At 34.9% G+C, this 15,078-nt stretch overlaps 1 protein-coding gene across 1 annotated transcript in view; it reads right to left on the bottom strand.

The window, feature by feature from the left end:
• The window catches only part of LOC150093889 (omega-amidase NIT2), a 102,482-nt gene that overhangs the window by 58,870 nt on the left and 28,534 nt on the right, over positions 1-15,078 (bottom strand). The window contains exon 4 of the mRNA XM_090413172.1: positions 5,902-5,990. Coding sequence (XP_090269298.1) covers positions 5,902-5,990 — 89 coding nt within the window. The remainder of the gene's footprint in view (positions 1-5,901; positions 5,991-15,078) is intronic.

The following is a 15,078-nucleotide window of genomic DNA, read 5'->3' as shown; positions in this document are numbered from 1 at the left end:
TTCAATTCTATCCTGCTCAAGACTAAATAATGATCACTTTCAATTTCAAATCCTCTGTACACTCTAGTGTCATGCCCCAGGGAGAAAACATCACTATCAACAATAACTTAGTCAATGAGACTTTTCTTATTCCTTGCCTCTTCTCTCCATGTGAATTTGTGCACATTTTTATGTTGGAACATGGTGTTAGTAACCAGTCCATGTCCTGAGCAGAAATCCAACAGGTATTTGCCATTATTATTAGCTTTGCTCTTTTCTCCAAATTTTCCCAAAATATTTTTGTATGTCTGACAATCATTTCCTACTCTGCTATTTAGATCCCCAACAAGGACCAACTTTTCCTTTTTCATTGTGTCAGTTGCTTTTTCTAAAGCCTCAAAAAATTCCTCCACTTCTACCTTAGTAGAACCTTCTGTGGGACCATAGGCACAAATAAGTCTCATTGTCCAGTTTTCCCCATTCCGATATCTGTCCACATCACTTTACTTGAAATTGCCTGCCATTCAAGAAGATTAGCCTCATATTTTGTGTTGAATACTATGGCTACTCCTTCTGTTTCTTGATTGTTATTGCCTGAATGTAATATTTTGTATTTATTGCTCAGAAAGATCTCACCAGTTTTTGTCTTTTTTGTTTGAATCACCCCTATTATGTTGATCTGGTACTTATCCAATTCCTCAGTTAGCTCCATTTCTTTGCCATCGAAGCTTCTTATGTTGATAGTACTGACTTTGAAACTCCGTTCTGAGGTAATGTTCAGTTGGGGTTAATAAAGTAATCCACCTCTTGCATACAGTTCCCTCCAATCCTCAAATTTATTCCAGGCATCCATATGTTCCAGACATCTCATCCTATACATTCTCACTATCATACTGAGGAAAAATCATGCCAAGGCAATGCACTCACTATATTCTCTCTGACACATTTCTGTTGCAATATCACTAACATTAAACTGAAACCTCATTTACATGATTCACGCAATCCCTGAGGTGATTCAGTGCCAACCATCATTATCATCTCTTCTATATTTTCACTCATTTCATTGCCATTGTTGCGATCTATACTGTTCCTCCCAGCAAGCACTCCTTTGGCATTCTAATCTATACATAATCGAATCTCCATATGTGACACTCCGAACAGTTTCATTCATTCATTCTTCTCTAACTGGCATCCTTCACCCTTTTTTGCTTCCAATTGCTGTCTCCTTTCTCTTCTACTTTCCTTCCTTCCTCTCATCTCTCTATTCCTTGCTCCAATACTCTTTCAACTTTCTCTAGTTTCCTCTCTTTCCCTGTCTCTCTCTCTTATTCTTTCATGTTTTCTCTCCCTTGCTCTCTCTCTCTCTCTCTCTCTCATGCTCTTCACCCACACCTACTTTCATTCTCCTCATTATTTATAGAATCTTTCATTCATCCTTCCTTAACTCATGCCTTCTAACTCCTTTCTCAGCATTTCTATTTTTTTCTTTCTCTCTCTCTCCATACATTCTGCTTTCATCTAACATTCACTCACACAATCATAGTCATCAGACAAAACAAATCTTTCCACCAGGCTGCTCAAAGTCAAATCCGTAAATACATCTTTCATGTCTCCCCTCTAACATGTTACTGGTATTCACAAGTCAGCACTCACCAATTTTTGAAGCACTACTTTTGTTTCTGCTGAATTCTGAGATTGAAACACTTATGTCACCAGCACTTCTCACTGCCTACATTTAATGCATGTATACATTGTCATTCCTCACCTGTTACATTTTTAACTCATGGGATGTGTACATGTTATATGTATAGCATGCTATGAAATGCTTGACTATGCTATGAATAATATAGTCTTTAAGTGGGTGGCCTGGGCAACAAACTTAAATCTAGCGACCACCATGACAGATACAAGCACAGTTAGATATAAGACTGAGACGATAAATTTATAACAACAACAACAACAAAAAAAAAAAAAACAGTGAAACTCAGAAGCACAAACTTAAACACAATTATTAGTAAAGATATGCACAAAAATAGTCCTTTATTTAACCAATTCATGTTGACTGACTGCTTTATCTTTAGGTGAGTGCATGAACATAAGGTGGTCAGATGCTGTGAAATTGTTGACAGGAAGCTTGTGATAATGCAAAATTAATTATATAGCACTATCTTAGTAATTTACACATTCCCTGTCCTACAAATCATGTGACAAAAGTAAATTATTTACATAATTACTTACAGAAAAAAAAAGGAACTGTTCTTGCCAAATGAAAAAAATTAATTAATTAAAAAAAAAAACAGACATGAAAAGAAATGGCAATTATTTCAGTTAGTTTTAACAGCTCAAAACCTTCTAGGAATAGAACAAATGTGGATGATTGCACTCATTCTCTAAATGTATTCAAAATTCATGAATCATTTGATTATACACACTATGTTGAGACAGTTATGAATCTATATAGACATAGTTTATTGTTTTTTTTTTCTGCAATGTATTTCTTTAACATTATAATGATTACAATTTTTATTTCATCTTAAATCTGTAGTTAATTTGATTCATATTTTTAGATTCCATGATCATATATAATTTGTTCCATCCTGTAGTTTATTGTTATTACACACATACAAATTATCTTAATTATTGGTCATTTATTTTCTGTGTAATGATTCAATTTTAAGAACTTGAATGTATAAGTAATTGCTTCTCTTGATTATACCATGTAATTCACTCTATTCATTAGTAATTTAATGTATCACCAAATATAGAAATTCATTTTAATGGTTATAGTCTAAAAGCAACAGATTATTTCAACTCTATACAATTTTGGTTTCAATGGTAAAAACATACACAATAATTCACTGTGTGTTTGCCTTGCAAGGATAAAAAAGTACATGACATCATTATTCACCATGAACATGTGAAGGTTTCAAGAACATTCCTTTAACATCCTTTCACATAACATAGTCTGAAAGTGTTCCCTTTAGTTTTAATCTTGAACTGCAACTAAAGGACCTGAGACTGAATTCCATGACACAAGTAACATTTATATGAGCTTTTCAATTGAATGTGAGTTAGATGGTCCCACCCAAAAGTGAAAAGATTTTTCATCTAAAAATTCATGTTTTCTCTCTACAAAATAGACATACAATCAAAGAACTCATGCAAATAACAGATATAGCAGATTATGGAAAGACAACTTATGACCTATTACTTAATCATAACAGGTTTTGGCTTAACATGTAAAATCTAATATGTATAAGATGGGATCCTTTCATTTCATGGATATGTTTTGTTGAAATCATTTAATTTTCCACAAGTATATCTCTGTCTTTTGCATTACTACCTTTTTTGCTCAAAAGCTATTATTTTCTGACTTCTAACATATTTATTTCTTGCCATGTTTTTGCTGATTTTCAACACTAAACAACACACCTAACTAGTGCATTTTCTTCTCCATCAATCTACTAAGTGGCTGATAGACACCAGTCAGACAGATTTTGACAAAATGGGATCTATACTAAAATTTATTAACATAGTTCAGGTCTCATTTAAACTGGATCAGTTTTAATATGAAATTATCAAAATCCATTAAAGTGTGAAACTCCAAAAATTAGAATGTAGAGTCATAACAAGAATCAATTATAATATTTTATTGTTTTTATGTGGTTCCCACCCATGAAAGGTTATTATAAACCAATACTACATTTGTAAGGTGAGTGGGCTAAGGATTTTTATAAATTTTATATACTTTTTGTAATTTTATTTATTTATTTTTACATAGTCAGGAAACACTGCTCTTGAGACCAAACTTTTTCAAGCCATTTCAGGCCTCCAAGTAAGTGGGGCAGTGGTCTAACACCAGGCATGAAATTCATCTCCCACCTAAAGACAATCACAAACATCCATGTCCACAGCAGGATTCGAACTTGCAACATGTTGGTTGGAGAGCAGGTACACTAACCACTCGGCCAACCAGGCCAGCAAATGCATGTTATCAAGAGATATATGAGTTTCAGCACATTATCCATGCATCAGATTTGGTGCTTTGCAACTATATAGTGACAAAACACATAATTTGATACACCAATTTTCTTTTCTTTCTTCCATTTTGTTTTAATGTGACTCCTACCCACAAAAGGTTGTAAATCTGTGGTATATAAGGTACTGTGAGTGGGCTAGGAGTTTATTTCTATTTTATTTTTTATATTCTTTATATAATCAGGAAACCCTGTTCTAGAGACCAAATATGGAACTTTTTCAAGCCTTCAGTAAGTGAAGAAGTGGTCTCACACACCGGGCAATGGAATTCACCTTCCATCTAAAGACATCACAAACATCAATACCCTCGGCAGGATTCAAACATGCAGCATGCTGGTTGGAGAGAGGATATGCTAACCACTCGGTCAACGATGTTGGCAATAAGTGCAACATATATTTATTATTATTTTATTTCATGACACCTCCAAGGAGTCCAAAGACTCATCAAGGGAGGGCGCCTACTCTACAACACTTCATCTCTACCACTTCTATCCTTTACCATCATCTAAGCCACCACCATCTACTGCCCATCACCACTAGTAATTTCTGTCTGTAAATTGTATGTGTCCTGAAAGGTGATTTGTCTGTATGCGAGATGAAAAACATGAGTTTCCAGGAGAAAAAACCCTGCTACCTCACTTTCAATTGAAAAAAGCTCACATAAAGATTCCTCCCATCATGATGAGAATCAAACTTAGGCTTTTCCAATTGAAGGGTGCAACATACTGTCGTTCTTCCAATTGTGCTATGGAGGCACTTAAGGCACTAATATTTGTTTTTTCACTTGGTTATGCTATAAATTAAAGATGTGAAGAAATTATATTCTTAGTTTAATCCATTATCCAAGTGTAAACAAACAAGTTTGTGTGCATAGTTTCTTCACAATTGGTCTAGTTGTATATAGAAGCTAATGACTTCACATCAACTGCCTTAGTATCCAATAATGCACACCACTTTCAGATGTGTATAATGCTAAGTATTATGGGAAGGATCCCTACCCAGTCCAGTTTTAAGCTTTATTCATGTCTCATCTGTGGGAGCCAGACCAAGAAGAAATATCATGGTAACACAGAAGTTTTCCACTGATAAGACCTCAATAAAGGTTGAAACTGATATGGAAGTATTATGGGAACGGCCACTACCTAGTCCGGTTTTAAACTTTATTGACTTCTCATCTATGGGAGTCAGACCAAGAAGAGATATCAAAATGTGAATTCATTAGCCTATACAAGTAGCCCAGTTATGAAGATACATCATGCAAAAACTTTGTTTGTTTACACTTGGATAAAGGATTAAACCAAGAATATAATATTATTATTGCATTGGCACCTCCATGACGTCCTAAGACTCATCGTGGGAGACCAAAACTATCAACACAATATCTACCGTACCTCTCCTTGACCCCATTAACAGACAAAGCACTCACAACTGACTCTGGCAACCCATTCCACTCATTCACCACTCTCTAAGCGCCAAGAATTTCTTGCCGTCTTCAATTTATATATTTAAATATGTTGCCTATACAAAAATTTTTAGCTATAAGACAAAATGTTGCTATTATATATCACTTGTAACTTAAATAATTTATTTCCTTATAAATAAACTATAGTGCTATGAAAATACTCCTACTTTATTAGTATGATTAGTATCAGAATAACCAGATATCGATTGTCTTTATGATAGTTGGCAAGTGAGAGCTATAGTGTTTTTTGTTTTATTCTAAAATGGTCTAAAATTTTTTTAGGAAGTTTGTATATTGAAAGTAATCAGACTTTGATAGTTATGTATAACAATAAGAACAAAACTCATTAACATCAACTTATATGATTCAAATTCAAATGACAACATGCTTCTTATGCAATGATAATTCTAAAAGTACCATACCTTGCGGTATTTTGCTAAAACATTGCCATCTGGTCCATATGCCAGACAAGTATTATACAGCTTTCCGCCATCAGATTCAGGAAAGGATCCTAGAAAATTAACCGACCTTAATGAGTTTCCCTTTTGTATAAAATAATAATTATTATTTTTTATTTTATTTATTTATTATTATCAGAACTTCATGGAGTCAAGTGACTCATCGTGGAAGGTCTCACTATTACACACACAGTTTATCATATCATGCCTAAAATATATTCACAACAACACTCTCAGGCAATGCATTCTAATCATCCACCACTTCTACATGCAAAAAATCTGCTCCTCACCCCCTCTTGCTTACACACTCCTCATACAGCTTCCACAAATAGCCTCTTGTTCTTCCCCATTCTATGAAAAACATCATCCATATCAATCTAGTAAGAACCTTAGTATTGTGCTAACAGTAGTCAGGTCTTTTTAACAGTTTGTATAGTGAGTGAGTGATGTTTGCTATAAGGCCATTCAATGTGAAATCATCAAATTAAAAATTAATTGAAGCCACATAATTTTGTATTCTGATGAACATGAGTTATTTTTTGTTATCCTATCTTTTTAAATGATAGAAAAAATATATGTTAAAAGTTTTTCCTGGCATCTTATTAATCATAGCAGCCATTGTTATTCAGCAGATGCACAGAATTCTTACAATTTTAGAGACTTTTAAAATTAATCACAGCTTCTTTAAAGAATATCAAATTTCCAATTTATTACTCTCATTTTAATGCTCAAGGTGTGTGAGGGTGGGTGTACTTTTTTTATTTCATGTTTGCATTTTAAGACGAACTATTTTTTTTTCAAGATGGCAGCCACCTGCTATAGTTATTCCAAGTGCTATTTTTCCACTCTGCAAGGCCTATTCTGAATTTACAAGTCTGATTTTTTGTGCACTTCAATTATTCATGTAGTGAAATATGTATTCTCAAAATGACCTTGATTAAAGTGTTTGTCTATGGAAAATATGCCTCAAAATTTGCAAAAATATTAAAAGTGGCTAACTTTGAAACAGCCCAAAAAATTAACATAGGAGATCTAATAAAATTTTCCTATTCTGTTATTTTATCCCTTCACCCTTCAATAGCTTTTTGAAAATGAAGAACACCATTTTTTTTTTTTTTTTTGAGTATGCATGTGTTGCATCTTTCAGGTTGTTTAGTATACTGACCTATCAAAACATCTTTTAGGTTTAAGAATATAGTGCACCATGTGGCAAAGCAAATGGGACAATAAAACTTGAATGAATGAATGCTTAAAAAGAAAATAATAAACTTTATGCACAGATGCAGTCATGAGTATCTGTAATATGAAATTACATTGCCTGCAATAATCCCTCTAATTTTTCTGGTCCATGTGCACATGAAAAATATTTTATGTGCAAGTAGTTTCCAGTCTCAAACTCAATGTGCACAGTAACCTATGCTCATAACTGCAAAAGTCACAAACTTTAAACTCTTAATTTGATATGCCTAAAATTGATGAGATGTTTATTAAAAGATCTTGTAACATTGAATGCTAAATATTTCATAAAAACAATTTAAATACTTTCTCCTTCAGCTAATTAAATATATATACAATTAATATTGTATATAATATTGTATAATAATAAAGTATATGCAATTTATAAACAAATTACTGTATATTTAGCCTTATAAGATGCACCATTGTATTAGATGCATCACATTTTCCATGTTGAATTTTTGGAAAAAAAAATTCTTTGCAGTATAAGATGCACAAATTATGCATCAAATTTTTTATGTAAATATTTATTATTTTTTAAAATTTTAACACATGTATCATCCATTAATAAATGGATGACACATGTATCATCCATTTATTAATTAGATGATATATCTAATTAATAAATGGATTTTTATTAATTAATAAATAAATTTCTAATGACTGGATTTTTTTAATAAAAAAATTAAGTCATTAAAAAATCTAACATATAATATATATACATATATATATATAAAATAAAAAAAGGGGTGTTTAAGTGACAAAGCTGTATAACTGAGAGGAGACCTCCACATAGCCTTTAAAGGAATGCAGAGAAACCAGGGCTTCTGACCTAATGTCCAATCCTCACCTTCTCGTGGTGCACCCTGTTGGGTATCTACCTGGATACTGAACAAACAAGGATGGGTTGGCAATTTGGGATTTAGCCGACCAAACTGTATTATTGGCTTAAACCAATATAGAAAATGATGGTACAACATGAAAAATTTCATGATGGGGGCATTGCCCGGTTAAACAAGGCCCCTGTTGTTTTCCACAGGGAACCAGGGCGAACAGCAAAAGTCAGTTACTGGAACAAATCTGAAAGCACACCAAAATTCAACATCAACAGAGTTAAAGATCAATAGTATCAACATAAGAAGCCTGAATGGCAAAGAAACGGAGCTAGTTGAGGAATTAGATAAGTACCAGATCGACATAACAGGGGTGACTCAAACAAAAAAGACAAAAACTGGTGAGATCTTTCTGAGCAATAAATACAAAATGTTATATTCAGGAAATGACAACCAAGGAAAAGAAGGAGTAGCCATAGTATTCAACACAAAAAATGAGGCTAATCTTCTTGAATGGCAGGCAGTCTCTAGTAGAGTGATGTGGGCAAATATCAGAATGGGGAATTGGACAATGAGACTTATTTGTGCCTATGTTCCACAAAAGGTTCTACTAAGGTAAGTGGAGGAATTTTTTGATGCTTTAGAAAAAGCAACTGACACAATGAAAAAGGAAAAGTTGGTCCTTGTTGGGGATCTAAATAGCAGAGTAGGAAATGATTGTCAGACATACAAAAATATTTTGGGAAAATTTGGAGAAAAGAGCAAAACTAATAATAATGGCAAATACCTGTTGGATTTCTGCTCAGGACATGGACTGGTTATTACTAACACCACGTTCCAACATAAAAATGTGCACAAATTCACATGGAGAGAAGAGGCAAGGAATAAGAAAAGTCTCATTGACTATGTTATTGTTGATAGTGATGTTTTCTCCCTGATGTGGGAAACCAGAGTGTACAGAGGATTTGAAATTGGAAGCGATGACTATTTAGCCTTGAGCAGGATAGAATTGAATTTCATATTGAAAAGAATAACATGTAAGAAAGTTTTAAAGTGAATAAAAGTTTAGCAGCTCTATGATGTGAACTGTAGACTAAAATACACAAAGATTATTGAAAAGAAAATGAAAGAGTTTGAGAACAGGAACCAAACTTTAGAGATTCAGTGGCAAGCCTTGAAGAAAACCTTGACTGATTCAGCCAGAGAGGCATGTGGTGAAGTTGTCTGCAAGGATAGAAAAATTAGAACTCCATGGTGGACACAGGAAGTTAAAGAGTCAGTGAAGGAAAAGAAGAAAGCATATCAAAAGTTCCTGGCAAATAAGTCAGCTTGTGCTCTTAGAGAATACAGAGACAAATGTAAGAAAGCTAAACACTGTGTAAAACTAGCTAAACAAAAGTCATGGGGGGCCTTTGGCAAGAACATAGAAAATAAATATCAAGAAGGTGGTAAGATATTCTAGAGGTTGTTGAAGAAGAATAGAAATGGAGGAAAGAGTGCTGTAAAAGGAGTTAGAGATGACAAAGGTGACATGAAAACAGTAGAAAAAGATATTCTTGAAGTATGGAGTAATTACTTTGAAAAATTGCTAAATAAAACAAGCAGTGATAGCACAATGGTAAAAAACACTCAACGGGCATACAGTCAGGAATACATATCCATACTTGAAGTAGAAAAAGCCATCAAAGGCTTGAAATGTGAAAAGGCAGCAGGAGTAGATGATATTCAACCAGAAATGCTGAAGTATGGTGGTATAAAAGTCTTACAGTGGCTGCACTGCATAGGTCAGAAAAACTTGGACAGAGGGATGAATTCCCGATGATTGGAGTAAAGCTCTCATAGTACCCATATATAAAAAGGGAAATAAAACTGAATGTGAGAATTACAGAGGTATTTCCCTACTGAGTGTTCCTGGCAAGATCTATGCAAGTATACTTGAGAAATGGTTGAGAAGAAATGTGGAAGAAAAGCTTTGTGAGGATCACACTGGATTCAGGCCAAATAGAGACTGTCAGGATCAGATCTTCACTTTACGACAAATAGTTGAGAAAGCATGGGAATATAACAAATATCTGTATTTAAGTTTTTTAGATCTGGAAAAGGCTTATGACAAGGTGCCAAGAGAGAAGCTACTCAATATGCTACAGTTATATGGTGTCAATGGGGCATTATATCAAGCAATATTTAGTCTTTATTTGAGTTGTAAGTCAGCAGTTAGAACTGAAGGAAGTACAGGAAGATGGTTTAATGTTAAATCTGGTGTGAGACATGGATGTACATTATCTCCTTTGTTATCCATTATCTATATGGATCACACTATGAATGAAAGTGGTATTAAACATGATATCAGAATTGGAGATGTTAATGTCAGCTCTTTGCTTTATGCGGCCGATGTTATGCTTCTAAATAAATCCGCTACAAGTTTGCAAGATTCGCTGACTAAATTGAATAACTATTGTAATAGATAAGGTATGAAGGTCAGCATTAAAAAGACAAAGACAATGAAAATAAGTAGAATCGTTGAACATGTCAACTGTGTTGTGAACGGGGAACCTGTGGAACAAGTAAAACATTTCAGCTACTTAGGAACAATTTTTACCGAAGATGGTAAATTAAATATGGAAATAGACAACAGAATCAACAAAGCTGGTATGGTAGGAAGTCAATTGAATAAATTCATATGGAATAAGAGAGAAATTAGTCAGAACACTAAATTAACTGTATACAAGACAGTGTTCAAACCAGTTTTAACTTATGGATCTGAGAATTGGGTCAGAAGTAAAACACTTGACGAAAGACTAGAGACCACAGATATGAGAGTCCTGAGAAAGATTAAAGGCAATATCATATTAAAAAAAGAGGATATTAGGAAAGAACTTGACGTTGTCAGAATCCAGGAATGTGTTAGCAGAGCTAATCTCAGGTGGTATGGTCACTTAAACAGAATGGGCAAGGAAAGATTAGCAAAACAAGTGTTCTTTACCAGGTTGGCAGGAAAACAACCCAGAGGAAGACCAAGATATAGATGGATTGATACGGTACAAAGTTTTTTTGTTTTTTTTTTAAATAACGAAATTGCCTGGCGTTTATGAGATTCCATGCTCATGCAAATTGTCTTACTTTGGACAGACAGGTAGGTCTGTTCAGAAATGCACTCTTGGAACATCAAGACCACATTTGTCTTTGTAAACCACAGAAATCTGGCCTCTCATAACACGGAATTGAAAATCGAAACCATAGGATCCATTGGGAAAAGTCTAAACTTTTACATACATCTTTATATAAACATGAAGGTTTATATAAAGAAAGTTCTTAAGCCCTACTACACAGACCAAACTTAAACCGCAATGACGTTCTTACTATTCCTAAAGTATGGGAAATTGTCATACAGAATTGCATTAAAAAATAAAAATTATTATTTTTTATTTTTTTATTTATTTTATTTTTTTAATTTTTATTTATTTTATTTTTTTAAATTTTTATTTCTTTATTTTTTATTTTTACTTCTGTAACACGTTACGCACATTTAATGAGATTCTATTGTAATCATGCACCCTAACTTCCTATTATTGTTTTAAACTACTGTACTGATGATGTCCTAAGATACTTAGGATGAAATATTTACAATTAAATAATTTTCACTGTGGTTAATACGTGTGTTTCTTTTAATTATGGTACAAAGTGCCTTAGACGATAGAAATATAAGATCTGATAATGTTGGAGTCTTGACAAGTAACAGACTGATTTGGAGGAAAATTGTAGATAGAAAGTTAGTAACGATGTAAATTTTTTATGTAGTACTATCATATCTACACCTCTTGAGGGTACATGTCTGGAATTTGATGATGATCTTCTTCTTCTTCTTCTGCAGCTTCTTCCACTTAAGTGGGGTCACTGTTGATAATGCGTCTCATCTGTTGTTGATCTACCAGGCATGAAGCCAAATTGTTCCTTTGCGATCTCCACCTCCTTCCTCAATCTACCATCAAGAACCCTTTCTAGGATTTTCATTGTGTGGGACATCAACTTTATTCCTCTGTAATTTTTACAGTCTTGTGCATCCCCTTTACCCTTGTAGATAGGGACAAGAGTACTCTCCCTCCATTCCTCGGGTATATTTTCCTGTTGGCAAACTTTCATGAACAGGTCCCACAGCAGGTCAATTCCCTCTTCCCCCAGTGCCTTCCATGCCTCCACTGGAATCCTGTCGGGGCCCCACCGATTTTCCATTCCTCATCCTCTTCATGGCCTCCGTCACTTCCACTCTACTGATGTTCTGCACCATCCCCTCAGAAGGCTGCCCATCTTTTCTGTGAGTCCTTGCATTTTCCTCATTCAAAAGTCCCTCAAAGTATATTTTCCATCTGTTTCTTATGTCCACATCTCTCCATAATACTCTTCCTTCAATGTCTTTGATCTGCCTCAAATGTAAGACTAAATTTATCAACTAGTGAAATGTTTCTACATTTCACTAGTTGATAAATTTTTCTCTGTCCTTTGTTTCTAATTGATCATACAGATCTTGATATGCCATGGCCTTCGCCTGTGCCACAACTCTCTTGGCTTCTTGCTTTCTCTCTCTGTACACCTCTCTGTCCTCTTCCACTCTTGACTCATCCCACTTCTGCTTTGCCTTCCTCTTAGCTGTCACTGCCACTTGTACATTATTATTTTACTGCCAACCGTCCTTCTGCTCTCTAATCTTTCCAGATGTCTCACCAAGCACCTCGATTGCACAGCTCAGGATTACTTTTGAATTATGTTTCCACCAATCTTGTACACTTTCCAGTCCATCCGAAATCCTCTCTAACACCCTCTCCCTAAAACGATTCCTCACACTCTCCTCTTTGATGATGATGATGATGATGATGACATAAAAAAAAAATTAGCTAATGCCTTTTTTTTGTTCTCGTATAGGGAATAGGCGAGGCCGTTTAGCCCTGTCTAACTTTTGGAGACTGAGTGGGCAATTCAATCTCCACTGGCAGCCAATCAGAGATAGCTGGCCCAAGGCTATCACTAATTAAGCGGCATGCAGTGAAGAGATACAGCTCAACAAGTGTTGCCATCTTGTAGTCCCTAATCCTAACACAATATATTTAATGTTTGAAATTATGTGGGTTCTACGGTCGATTTTCTTGAGTTTACGGGACGATAAACCTGAGTTTCAGGGAGAAAAAACCTGCTTGCCCATACCAGAGATCGAGTAACTCAGGAACCGGTTGAAAAAAAGGCTTAGATAAATTTCCTCTAGTCGACGACTAGATTCGAAACAAAGTCTTCCTTCATGCAGTCAAGCGCCGTGGTGTGCAAATGCCACATCCACTGAGCTACACAGACTCCATATATACAGGGTGTTCGGGATAAATTTGACATATTTATAATTAATTATATTTTTCCGTAAGTTACATGTATTAACACACACTTCTCTTCATTTAAAAGTTTGGACCCTTCTTCATTCATATACAAGATGTCAGAAAGGATGGATAGCTGGAACCCACCTGAATCATGGAAGAGAATAACTTGTATCATGATGATTCGTGCCTGCCATCAAAATAAGGATATTACGACTGCTGCCCAATGCTCCCTGAATACAGTAAAAACAATCAGGCATGAACTAGAGACTTGCAATGGTGACTACGAGGATGTAGCAAGAAGAAAGATCCCTAGCAGACGATCTGATTGCGTTCGTACAGCAGAATTCCTCGCAAATCTGCAGGAACAGGTGTTGAAGAACCCTGGCATTGGAATTCGGGCTTTGTTCGTGGAGTTGCTAACTGTAGTCAAGCCCTGGATAACAAGGGTAGCCAATGGTAGGCCGTATGTATGGCAGCAGGATTTGGCCCCTTGCCACACCTCTGGGAAAAGTCAAAAATGGTTGTCTGAAAATTTCTACGACTTCACCAGTCCAAATGTTTGGCCTCCAAACTCCCCAGACCTTAACCCCATGGATTATTTTGTATGGGGCGCAGTTGAAAAAGACACCAATCGCACTTCCAGTAATACAAAAGCCCAGTTAATGGATAAAATTAAAACAGTTTTTGCGGCCCTTCCCAGGGAGACTGTAGCATCAGCTTGTTCGAGGTTCCGAAGCAGAATTGAAGCTGTGATCGATGCTAATGGTGGTTATTTTGAGTAAATCTTGTTGACAGTATTGTAATTAACTCTGCCTGTAATGTTTTTTTGTCAATTCATTAAATTTAATAGATACAAAGAAGATTTTCTTTTTCCTTACGAAACTGTCAAATTTATCCCGAACACCCTGTATATATATATATATACATATATTTATAAACAACATATTTTTTATAAATTACATTAATCTTCTCAAATCTCTTTTCATCATTACTCTCAAAATTCTCTGAACTTGATTCTTCATCAGAAATAGTCTCACTGTCATAAAATAAGTCATCCTCCATACTCTCAAGAGAATGAATAATGCCACACTTTTGAACAGATTTTATAATAATTACAGGTTTCACTTCATTCCATGAACTCTTTACCCATTCCCACACATGCAAAATTGTGGCCTTTTTTTCCCATCCTACCTATAGATGTTTCCTCCAAATTTGGAGATTGCATCCAATTGACCCATTTTTCCCTCATAAATCCTTTAAATGGTTTAGTTATTAATACATCTAAAGGTTGAAGCACAGAGGTGAGTCTTCCAGGATTACAGCTATTTTTGTGTTCATTTTGCGAAGTTCATTTTTAACAGCTTCGGTTTTATGGCATTTAAACTGAACCCATACTAACAAAGCAGGTTTCTGACGTAAACTGTGAAGATGTCCGGACACATCTTTATCCTTAACTTCAACTCCTCCTCATCCATCCTTTTGGATGAATATGAATGTAAACTCCTTCAGGAAGTTTTTCTTTTAAAAATTAAAAAGTTGGCAATTTGTTCCATCTGTGCAGTATGACAAAACAATAGTATAGTGTGGTTTTTCATGACCAGAAGTTTTAACAGTTTTTTTTTCACCTTTAGAGTCAACAGTCTTGTTCGAGGGCACATCAAAAGTCAGAGGCACTTCATCATATTAGCTATCTGTGAAAGTTCAAAATTGTTTCG

The sequence above is a fragment of the Typopeltis vanoorti genome, chromosome 23 (assembly GCF_054136105.1).
Source record: "Typopeltis vanoorti isolate ZY-2024b chromosome 23, IOZ_Tvanoo_1.0, whole genome shotgun sequence".
Classification (NCBI taxonomy): Eukaryota; Metazoa; Arthropoda; class Arachnida; order Uropygi; family Thelyphonidae; genus Typopeltis; species Typopeltis vanoorti.
The sequence above is the reverse complement of the archived record's forward strand: the minus strand, read 5'-3'. Positions and strand labels throughout refer to the sequence as shown.